Below are 11,908 nucleotides of genomic sequence, written 5' to 3'. Positions count from 1 at the left end.
GCTCAGAGATCTCGGGCCCCTGTCTGGATGACATCATCAGGGTCACCAGGTAAACCTCATCTGGTTTCTGATTGGTCAGTCAGAGGAGAGGATGTAGTTCAGGTAAACTTCCTGTCTGGTCTCTGCAGCAGTGGGCGGAGCCACAGATCAGGTGTCTTCATCAGGTAGCCGTCCCGTTGTTCCGTCTGACAGGATGGGGGAGGCACAGCTTCCAGAACCAGTCCGGTCCAACATCCCTCCATGGATCCAAAGGTTCTGGGATCCAGTCTGGCTGCTTCAAGGCTTCAGTACATCTGATGAATCCCGAAGAAAATGTTCTGCGCCGCCAGCAGGGGGCGCTGGAGTCCATCAGTTCATTGGATCTTCATTCTCTGTAGCCGGGTCGGCCCAGTTTGATGAACAGAACCCTAGAACAGATTACAGAGTTCTGATGGAATCTATAATCACTTTTCTCCAAATTTAGGTTTTGATACTGGTTCCAGTTAAATCCAGATTATAATCCCAGATTCTCGCATAAAAATCCCTCAATAATCAGATCCGTCAGAACCCTGAGGTCCAGCGGTTCTGGCGGTCCAGAGGTTCTGTAGAACGGCTCGGTGGTGCAGGGACTCCTGATCATTGTTCTTGTTTTAATCTGAGTGATTCCTTCAGCCGGGTTCTGATCCGATTCTTCAGAAATACATTTAAAACAGGAAGAAGCGGCTCGATGACTCGTCGCCTAATTTGCATATTTGTTCATGTGATCCAGACCAATAAATTTTTAACACATGAAACATCTAGAACTGTGGATCATGAGTTTAATCGTGTAAAAGATTTGAACTAAAGGAAGACAAATATGAATCAGATTTATTTTAACAGTTAAAAACATTTGAAACATGAAAAACTTTATTTACATTCAATTTCCTGTTTGGAGTCACAAAATGGCTCCAAACGTTTGTTATGAATTATTGCAACACAAATGAACTGAAGTGAGTCAGAACAACAAGAAGGAAGAAAGATTTTCAGGAACTGGGCTCGGTTCTGCTTTAGTCCTGTCAGAATGAAACCGGACCCGGTTGGGTTTTCAGACAGATTCTCTCATCCTGGAATCTCCTGGAATCTCCTGGATCAGGACTCAGACTTTTGGTCTGCTGATCCTGATCAAATCACAGTTTTTACTTTTCAGATGATTCATCATATTTCTAAACCGATGGTGGGCTTCTCCTCCTGCTGCTGACCTTTGACCTCTGAGAACGTCTGGAAACCTGGCTGTGTGCACAAAGCAGCTCTGTGTCCCACACACACACACACACACACACACACACACACACACACACACACACACACACACACACACACACTCCTGGGGCTGCAGAGGAAGCTCTAACTGGAAACAGATTGAGGCGGAGACGCCCAGTCCCGGTTCACTAACTGGGACTGGTCTGTTCCCAGTTCTGGTTTCCATCAGACTGATGATGATGATGATGAAGCTCTCATTCATTTCTGTTTGGTTCAGTTGAACTGAATTCATTTCAGAGTCTGTGAGAAATTATAAACATTTTAAACAAAATCAGCAACATTTTCAATTCGAAAACATTTTAGCTGTTAAATTACAGATTAACTGAGATGAACATTAAAACCTTTCAGTTTTAATGTTTTTCAGGTTCTTCATCTTCTCAGAGTTTCAGGAAGTCCTGGTCATTCAATGTGGACTGTGGATGCTAACACTAGCATTAGCTGCTATATGTTTAGCATTCAGATGCTATTTTATGCTAGCACAGCTTCACTAATATGCTACCTGCTTTTAGCATAGTTGAGCTCAACCACAGTCGTTTCCAGCGTCCAATCAGATCTTGTCAAAGCAGAAATTAATCTAATGCTAATCCGCTTCCTGCTGTTAGCGGATTAGCATTAGCTGTGCGTCAGCTTTACGGTCGTATCAGAAACGTGAATAGAAAGGTTCTGGATCTGGAGTTCGGTTAGTCCAGACTAAAAGGTTTCAGCTCACCTGGAACCAGTTTATTCACCTCCCTGCAGAGGTCAGAGGTCAGGTCCTCTGACCCCCTTCATGTTCTTCATGATGGGTCTCTTCACAGCCACGATGTTTGATTGCCATAACAACACCTGCTGAGTAGGTTCTGACCGAACCGCCGAACCTCCGGGTCATCAGAACCTGACCGGCTGATGAGTATCAGGTGCAGTGAAGCCCCGCCCCCTCACTGGCCACGCCCCTTCGGTTTTCCAGCTTTGTTTGGAAAAGGAGGATCCCAGTCACAGTGGTGAAGGTTCGGTTCTGATCCAGTTCCCTCAGCGGGCTGAGGTCAGAACTTTAACTGGGTCTCTGCCCCTCCTCCTCTTCCTCCTCCTCTTCCTCCCCCTGCTCCTCCTCCTCCTCAGGCAGCAGCAGAACCTTGGGAGCAGAGCAGCAGGACGGTTCGGACGGTATCAGGAGTTGGACTCTGTTTAGTCGAGATGAAGTCGTGGTTACTGTTTCCGGTTTTGGCCGTGGTTCTGGCCGTATGCGGGGCCCGGTCTCCGTACCAGACGGTTCTGCAGCACAGCCGGATCCGAGGTCGGCAGCAGGGGTGAGTGGCCGAACCGAACCGCTCAGAGTTCTGCTCCAGGAGCTGATAAACGGTTTCTTTAAGCGCATCAGAGACAGAAGTTCTTCTGGGTCCGAGCAGGAAAAGTTCTGCAGAACTTGTCCAGGTCCGGACATCTGGACCTGCAGGGCGCCCTCTGCTGGACGCAATGACGTTGTACTGTAGCAGTGAAACCTGCAGCAGGTCAGAACTGATCGGTACCGGAGGTTCTGTCAGAACCATCTCAGTTTAAGGTGGACCCAGTTAGTTACAGAGGGAATCTCTCAGTTCATATGAACCGGTTCTTTTAAGGTGGGCTGAGTCTCATAAAGGTGGAATCAGGTCATTTAAGGTTGACCCAGTTGGTTCTGACTCCGTTGAGGTTCTGGACCGGGTGATTTAAAGCTGCAGTTTGTAACTTTTCTAGTCTGTGATCAGATCTCTGCTTGTAACGACAGTCTTGGAGCTGTCAGTCACCCTTGTGTATGCGCTGCTCACCTCCACCCCCCATTTCTCTCTGCTGCTACAGTCTGCCATAAATGCTAGGCTAGTTAGCTTAGCCTCAGAGGAGGCGGATGAACGGTTTTCCTGTGACAGTAAGTCCTTCTCTTGCTATTAGCAGCGAGTACATGACGTTGACTGGCAGCGCTAAGACCCGCCTCTTGGCTCTGATTGGCTGGTTTTGGTTCATTTCTTCAGACGGAGATGGATCTGCTCACATCTTGCAGTTTAAGGAGGAATGAACCCAAACCGGCTGATCTGATGGTTCAGTCAGAGCTGCATTCCTCCTTAAATGAAGCTGTAGAGGTTCTGACCCGGCTGACGTCTCTTTGGGTTTTCTGTTTCAGGCCCAACGTCTGCGCCATGCAGCAGATCAAAGGAACCAACAGGAAGTACTTCACCAACTGCAAGCAGTGGTACCACCGCAAGATCTGCGGCAAACCGACGTGAGTCACAGTTCAACCAGAACCATCAACCAGAACCATCCGGGTCGGGCGGCTCGGTCAGTGAACGCAGCCCGACCACATCAGGACGGAAACAAACAGGAAGTGAGGTTTTTCTTTGCAGGAAGTGGATAGCTGAAGCAGCCTTTAGCGGAGCCTGACTTCAGTTTCTGACCCGGTTCTGACCCGGTTCTGTGTGGATGGAGAGGTGGGGTTGGGATGTGATGCGTTCACTGACTCAGCCTCCTTTCGTCACTTTCATTGTTCAGGTTTGCTGCAGCATGTCGGATAAAACGCAGCGTTCATCCTGCAGACGGACCTGATTTACGTCCAGTAGAACCTTCAGAACCGGGTCGTCCAGACTGCCGTGTGAAGTTGGAAGTAGGTCGCATTTGGGGAAAAAAATGCGACTCAAATTAGAATATTTTTTTCCCGAATGCGACTGTTTTCACGTCAGGCTGAACGGCGATAAAAGTCGTACTTCGGTGACATGTGGGATCAGTTTCCTGAGGTTAGCTGGCCTGCAGTACCAGGACTTGCCACCAGGTGTCACCTGTCCAGGTGTTTCTGACTCCAACCGTCTGGATGAGCTGCAAACTTCCTGGATTCGTGAAAACCGTCCGGACTCCGAGGAAACGAGCCTCCAGCGTTTTCCAGATTGTTCCGCAGGTTTTCTAGAAGCTACAGGGATGATGGGGCGCCAGGGGGGATTCTGGGTAATTGGTCGAATCAGACGTTTGACTGGTTCTGGATTTGGCTGAACCAGACTGGGTCAGACTGGACCAGGCCATTGTCCTGTCGGGTTGAGGTGAAGCCAGCAGTGTTTCTCCCAGACGGCGTCTGGCGGCTCGGCGCTGGAAGCCGTCATAAAGAGCGCAGTGTTTCCAAACAGGAAATGGGATTTATTCCTCCGGGAGCGTCGCAGCGCTGCAGGTTTATGTTGGAGCCGGTTCAGAGCTCTCAGCCAGATTCCTCTGCTGGATGTTCCTGGAACCGGAGCGGCTGAGTTACTGCGTCTCGCTCCGTTTGGATCACAGCAGACACCTTGTTTAGAACAAACGGGAGCCACTTTTCCGTCTGGACGGATAATCGGGACCAGCCGTTGCCACGGCGCTGATCTCCATCTGTGGACGCTTAGTGCCTCCAGACGCCGATGGCGCTGAGCTTAACGAGCTGCAGCCCAGAGAGCCGGCGCCGGTTCTGAACACCGGCCCGGTTCAGGGAGCTCACCTGAACCCCAGGTTCTTGACACAAGCAGAACCGAGTCCAGATTCTCTTTCCCAGATTTCCCCTCGGGTCAAAGAAGATCAAGAAAAACATCTGAGTGACTTTGGGTCAAACCCAAGTCCAGAAGGTCCAGAACCAGCAGGTCCGGTCCAGATTAATGAGAAACAAACCGAAACCAGATCAGAACTCAGGCAGTGGTACTGGGTCCTGCCGGGGTTCCCGGGTCAGAACTTTGGGTCTTGTCCCGACCAGATGAGCCTCCAGGGGTCAAGAGGTCAAATATCCCAACTTGGAGCCGTTAGGGCATGTTAGCATTAGCATGCTAACCCTCAGCCTGGATGTTTTTCACATTTCCCATCGGCCATTTTTTTAAGATGGCAGCCATTTTGAGCCTTTTAGACCAGTTACCATGAAAGGTTCTCCACCTTCATGACCTGGATGAACTTTAATCGTTTTAAACTTCTAAAGTGATGAACCAGAATCACAAACTGAGGATTTTACTGTTGGTCTGATTACTAGATGACAACAGGAACCCGAACTCCACCAGAGTCAAAATCGTCTTACAGCAAGTTGCTCTCTAACTGGTTAATGTGTGATTCTGGTTCTGGTTCGGTTCTGGTCCAGTGGGGAGATTCTCTGCCGTCATTTCTCCGCTGATTTGCAGCGACACTCGGCAACGGAGAACCTCGAGGTTCTGGTTCTGATGGACTAAATAATCCCAGATATTTTATTTTGTCTTATAAAAAAACTCGGATCATGAACTTTATTTTTTAAATTCAGATGAAAAATCAAATTCTCATCCCACCAAGCTAATATTATGAAGTTCTGGTATTTTATACTGTCGGCACAAACCTGCAGCTCAGATCTCTGACCAGCTTTTGTCTTTATTACTGTCAGCTCTCCAGAGAAACGAGCTGCTAGCAGCAACGCTAATTCACGTTACAAAACGTAACGTTGTGTTGCTGTCGCTCTGTGATTAAACTCACAGTTCGGATCCTCTGAACTGAGCAGCTCTCTGACAGCAGACGGTGTCCATAAACAAGTTTTACTAAATATTCGACTATAACTGAAAAGACAGATATAACTTCTATCATGAACAGAAATTAGCAAAAAACCTACAAATTACAGTGAGTACTGCTACTTCTGGTGGGCGCCGGAAGTAAGACCCATAATCGTTTCCCCAGTTTCCCCAGTTTCCCCAGTTTGCCTCCCAGAAATACGGTGATTTATATTTGATTACTAAGAAATTCTTTCACATCAGCTTTACTTCAGTTCCTGTTCAGAAAGTTTTGGCACCCCACATGTTGACCTGTTCTCTGTTCAATGATTAGCAGGTCAAAGGTCATCTGGTGACATTGTGATGTAGAGCCGTGTATCATCTGCGTTACCATGGTAACAGATCTGTTGGACAGGAGGGATCCCAGGATTGAGCTTTGAAGCTCACATGTGATTTCTACGGCGCCCTCTAGGGGACACGAGGGTTTATTTTGCTTTTCCCTCTATAATCTGACCAGCAGATTATTGACCAGCAGATTATTGACCAGCAGATTATTGACCAGCAGATTATTGACCAGCAGGACTGAATCCTGTCAGCCTTTCTTTCTGCGTTAATATGAGGTTATGTGACGTTTTTCCATGAATGTTAACATCTCTATGATATAAACAGAAACTTATCCTAAGTAGGAAAGAAATAAAAATACATCTAAAGTATTTGACTATTTCTGAGTAATTATCGCGGGTAATGAAACAGTTTTGATTGTGTGAGTAAATCCAGTTCCAATAATAATAAACACGTTTTCACTCAGGCTCTGTAAGAGCCATATGAATGAAATAAATAGTTACTGATATGACAGGACAGTTGGGTGGTGGGCGTGTCCGTGTGGGCGTGACGTCACCAGGTATGAACTGGAAGGTGACTGGCGTGGTGTGTATGAGGAAGCTGATGATCAACATGGAATAAATCGATAATCGTGACAGAACCTGGAGATGATTGACAGATGCGATTCCCTGAGTTAACGCAGAGCGGCGCTCTACCACCTTCAGGCTCTTTAAGTGTATATTTGAAATGTTACGTTGACATTCGTGACTGCATACAAAACAGACCAGCAAATATTGCAAGGGAACGCAAAATAAAAAAATTCCCCATGTCCCCTCGAGGGCTCCGTAGATTTCTGTTGCCTCTGATGAGAAGTTGCCCGTTGACTCGGCCCGTTGCTCCGTCTCCTCCGCAGCGTCATCACCTACGAATGCTGTCCGGGTTACGAGAAGCTTCCAGGAGAGAAGGGCTGCCCTGCCGGTACGTCATGTGACCTCTGACCTCACCTGTGTTCTGCAGCGTGGTGAAGTTCTGACGCAGTTCTGTTGCAGCGCTGCCTCTGGTGAACATCTACAGCACTCTGGGCGCGGTCGGCGCCTCCACCACCCAGATGTACTCGGACCGAGCCCGGCTGAGGGAGGAGGTGGAGGGACCGGGCAGCTTCACCTTCTTCGCTCCCAGCAACGAGGCGTGGGCCGCTCTGCCCGCGGTCAGTACGGGCCTCACGGGGTCGCCGGGGGTCAACGCCGCCACGCTCACTCTGTCGTCCCGCTGCAGGAGATCTTGGACGCTCTGGTGAGCAACGTGAACATCGAGCTGCTGAACGCGCTGCACTACCACATGGTGAACCGCCGGCTGACCTCCGAGGAGCTGAAGCACGGGTCGTCCTTCCCCTCCATGTACCAGGACTCGCACGTCCACATCCACCACTACAGCAACGGGGTGAGCGAGATCAGCCCTCTGGAGGAGGGAGCTAGCAGCGCTAACGCTAAAGAGTTAGCGCTGCTAGCTCTAGATCTGCTAACACTAAAGCATGAGCCACACATTAGTACTAACATGGGATTTAGTGGAAGCTAATCCTAAACCACTAACTTCAACGATGTTGATGTCCTCCATGAATCAATAACATGTTGTACTGCAGAGTATGTCGCCCTCTACAGGCTGAAACATGTCGTTGCACCTCTGGTTGGAGCTTCAGGAAGCGATTCTGGATCTGAACTTTCTGTCCTGGTTTCAGTTTCATGGCTGTTGAGTTTTGCTAACCACAGAAACACGCAGAGATGAAAAACATTTGCTGCACTGCAAAAAATTAGAAAATGTCTTGAACGGATCAAAGCTGTTTTATGGGGAATGGAAAATTGTGACCTTTATGTGTTGTTTACTTTTTTATTAGTGCAACAAAAATCTAATTTACAAATTTTACCATCCTTTTTTTAAAAATATATATTTAATATATTTATTGTTTTCGACAAATTAACAAAACTCCAGGACAGTTATCAAAATACAATGATATCCGGATCGTCCATCAGACCGCGATGACCAGTTACCATCCTTAATTAATACATAAACATCTTAAGTCAAGTTTAACGCTAAAACCTTTAAATTATATTTGACCTTTAGACGTTACGTCCCTCAGGCTGCAGATTAATTCAACGTTCATATTGTGTTCATGTTTGTTTTCTTCTTTACTGCCTGTTTTATTTCATCCCTGCATGTTTCTTGTTTTTGTCAGGACAGGAAATGGAAAAGCTGCATAAACACACTTCAAAATAAGAGCATGAATATAAACATCTTACTACTTGAAGAATTGTAAAGAAAACTTCCACACAGATGCTGAACTTTATTCAGTTGAAAGTTTACAGAGCAGCCAAGTAAATTAGCGCTGTAAAAATTAGCTTAGTGGAAGCTAAGTGCTCTAAACCGCTAACTAGCAAAAGTGCTAAAAGAACATTAGCTTCTGTTAGCAGGTTATGGGATATTTTCCCTCAGTGGCTCGGCGCTCTGACGTTTTCTGACTGTCACAGCGCTCTGTGTGATGATGTCACTTCCTGTCTGAGCGGCTGCAGCAGGCGGTTCCGTCCCTCTGCAGTGCATCTGACCGGCAGGTTGTCGTGTCTCAGATCGTGACGGTGAACTGCGCCCGCCTCATCAAACCCGACCAGCACGCCACCAACGGCATCGTCCACGTCATCGACCGCGTCATCACCGCCGTGTCCAGCGACATGCAGTCCATCGTCGACGTCGACGACGACCTGGAGACGCTCCGCGTGAGTAAATCCCTCAGAGAACTCCAGCGTGGTGATGAATATGCGTTCTGACATCACTTCCTGTCTGTCCGCCTGCAGGCGGCGTTCGCTGCTGCGGGGCTGAGCACCCTGCTGGAGAGTCCGGGTCAGTACACCATCTTCGCTCCCACCAACGACGCCTTCGCTAAGATTCCTCGGGAGACCCTGAACCGGATCCTGGGAGACCCCGTAGCTCTGAAAGGTGTCCGTCTCTGTGCCTGATGGTAATCCAGCGTCTCCGGGCGCCGCTGACCTCTGGCTGACCTCTGGCTGACCTCTAGACCTGCTGAACTACCACATCCTGAAGCAGCTGCAGTGCTCCGAGTCCATCGTGTCGGGAACGTCGGTGGAGACGCTGCAGGGCTCGGCGCTGGAGGTCGGCTGCGACGGCGACCAGATGACCCTGAACGGGAACGCCATCGTCACCAAGAAGGACCATCTGGGGACCAACGGCGTCATCCACTACATCAGCCAGCTGCTCATCCCAGACTCAGGTACCGGTTCTGGTTCTGAACCAGCTGCTCAGCTCCTGAACACACTCACTCAGGACAGGGGGCCCAAACTGAGGCTCGGGGGCCACTTCTGGCCCCAAGGAGGATCTTATTGGTTGATCAGATGCAGGTGGAAACTTTTTGTTGGTGAAATTGTTGAACTGTCTGGTTCTGGTCTGGTTCTGGTCCAGTTCTGGTCTGGTTCTGAAGCTCTGCTTTACCTGCAGCTAAAACTCTGCTAGAGCTGGCGGAGGACTCATCCGTTTCCACGGCGACCAGACTGTTTGTGGACGCCGGCCTGTCGTCCCACCTGACGGGCTCGGAGGCGCTAACCATGCTAGCGCCGCTAAACGACGCCTTCAAAGGTAACGTGCGGCTGGATCCCGACCGGGTCACCCGGTGAACAGGTGAGGTGACCACTTCCTGTCGCCTCGTCCAACAGGAAGCCCGACGATGACCCCTGACCTCCGGGCGCTGATGAAGAACCACCTGCTGAAGCAGCAGCTGTCCTCCAAGGCGCTGTACCACGGCCAGCAGCTGCAGACGCTGGGCGGCCTCACGCTGCGCGTCTTCGTCTACAGGAACGTAAGGACGGGGTCAGAGGTCACGGGGTCGTCAGCTGGAGAACCTGATGGAGATAAAAGTTTATCGTGAAAACAAGAAACAAAATGTTCCACTTTAATGAGAAAATGTTGTTGCTACATAAAACCAGAACCATGAACGTTCTGGTTCTGGTTCTGATGGTCCGTCCTCTCCAGAACCTCTGCATCGAGAACGCCTGCATCGCGGCTCATGACAGAACCGGCCGCTTCGCCACCATGTTTACGCTGGACAAGGTTCTGGCTCCGCCCACCGGGACGCTGATGGACGTCCTGAAGGCCGACGAGCGCTTCAGGTGAGCGTCGGACAACGGGCAGCCCTGGTTCTGACCCGCTCTGACCCGGTGCATCCTCTTTCAGCCAGCTGGTCGGCGCCATCCAGACGGTCGGCATGACGGAGCTGCTCAACCAGCAGGGGGCGCTCACCTTCTTCGCTCCCACCAACGAGGCGTTCAGGGCCCTGCCGCCGGCCGAGCTCAACCGGCTGCTCGGTGAGTGTGGAGGTTCTGACCCGGGCTTGTGGCGGTTCAGTGGTTCTGATCCAGAATCAGAACCTTTTTGGGTCAGGAAAAACGTTGATCGATTATTGGCACATCCTGAAGTTTTTATGAAATTTTATAAATTCATAAAAAGATAAAATTCCTTATTAAATATAAAAATCTATTTTATTTCCAGAAAGTCAAAATCATGTTTGAGAAAAGTTAAAGATCTATTATTGATTACCTGATTGATTATTGGACAGTAAAAGGTGACGAACCAGACGAGTTCCCTGCCTGGCCTGCAGGGGGCAATGCTGCCACTCCATGTTTGGCCTCGTGGTCGCCATGGAGACGGCTTATTAGGCCCGGCAGAACCAGGAAGTGGCTGGCCAGCCAATCAGCTGTCTGTCTCTGCAGGAAACGCCGATCAGCTGGCGGCTGTCCTGCGGCTTCACCTGGGGGAGGGGCTGCTGGTGAGCGGGGGGATCAGCTCTCACACCCGCCTGGCGCCACTGCAGGGCGCCAAGCTGGAGCTGGGCATGGTCAGTGCCGCCGCCGCCGCCCGATTGGCCGATGGGCGACCTGTGGCGGCGCTGACCGAGTCTCTGTTGCAGAGGAACTTCACCGTCTACGTCAACAAGGTTCCTGTGGCTGACGCCGACCTGATGGCCACCAATGGAGTCATCCACGCCGTCAACGCCATCATCAGGCCTCTGGGTAAGCTCCGCCCCCTCCCAGGGTAAGCCCCGCCCCGTCCTGAGGTTCTTACCCGCCGTCTCTGTTGCAGCTCCGAAGGCGGACCAGGAGCAGGCGGACGGACCGGCGGCTGCAACTCCAGTAAGAAACCAGTAACCAACCAGTAAACCGGTTGATGGTTCCAGTCTGACCTTTGCCCTCTGTTGCAGGTCGACTCCCGGAGGTTCAGGAACGGTGAGAGACGGTTCTCCAGCTAATGGAGCGGTACGGGTTCTAGTTCTGGTCCTGACTATGTTTGTCTCCTCAGACGACTTGTTTGAGCGGGTTCTGATGAGCCGCTCCAGCAGAACCATGAACCGGCGCCAGTGAGGGGGCTGGGCTTCCGGCAGAACCACTTCCTGCTTCCTGTTTGCTGTAGAACCAGTTTGATTCTGTGAAATCCAACTCGGATCTTCTGTAAAGTGTGTCGTCCTGCAGCATGTCGGCAGGTCGCAGTCCAGACCCGGAACCGGGCCCAGAACCGGACCCGGACTGGACCGGACTCACATTTGTAAAATAAAGCTGAGAGTGATGCTTTTCTTCATCAGTTCTTCATCCCTGAACCTGAACAGATTCCTGGTTCTGATAATTGTAATAATGTATAATAACATTCAGGTGATGATCACCGCCGGCCTCCAGGCCAGCAGGGGGCCCTAAAAAGTTTTGGTTTCCTCACCAGTAAACATGTCAGTGAGTTTGGCTCATTACTGAAGTCAAGTTTGGGAAGAAGAAAAAGTTCTTCATTTTCCATGTTTTGCATTAAACTTTAGG

General features: G+C 50.0%; 1 protein-coding gene across 1 annotated transcript; it reads left to right on the top strand.

The window, feature by feature from the left end:
- Positions 1–2,243: 2,243 nt before the first annotated feature.
- tgfbi (transforming growth factor, beta-induced) lies at positions 2,244–11,681 on the top strand. Its single transcript, XM_044126626.1, has 17 exons — positions 2,244–2,564; positions 3,410–3,508; positions 6,964–7,028; positions 7,100–7,257; positions 7,326–7,490; positions 8,669–8,815; positions 8,894–9,035; positions 9,115–9,327; positions 9,552–9,689; positions 9,767–9,909; positions 10,083–10,219; positions 10,284–10,414; positions 10,820–10,944; positions 11,017–11,119; positions 11,190–11,239; positions 11,308–11,332; positions 11,406–11,681. The coding sequence occupies exons 1-17, from the start codon at positions 2,452–2,454 to the stop codon at positions 11,465–11,467; spliced, it is 2,016 nt and encodes a 671-aa protein (XP_043982561.1). The 5' UTR covers positions 2,244–2,451; the 3' UTR covers positions 11,468–11,681.
- The last annotated feature ends 227 nt before the right edge of the window (positions 11,682–11,908 follow it).

The sequence above is a fragment of the Gambusia affinis genome, linkage group LG09 (assembly GCF_019740435.1).
Source record: "Gambusia affinis linkage group LG09, SWU_Gaff_1.0, whole genome shotgun sequence".
In the NCBI taxonomy this organism is placed as follows: domain Eukaryota; kingdom Metazoa; phylum Chordata; class Actinopteri; order Cyprinodontiformes; family Poeciliidae; genus Gambusia; species Gambusia affinis.
Note: the sequence above shows the minus strand (reverse complement) of the source record. Positions and strands in the feature narration are given on the sequence as shown.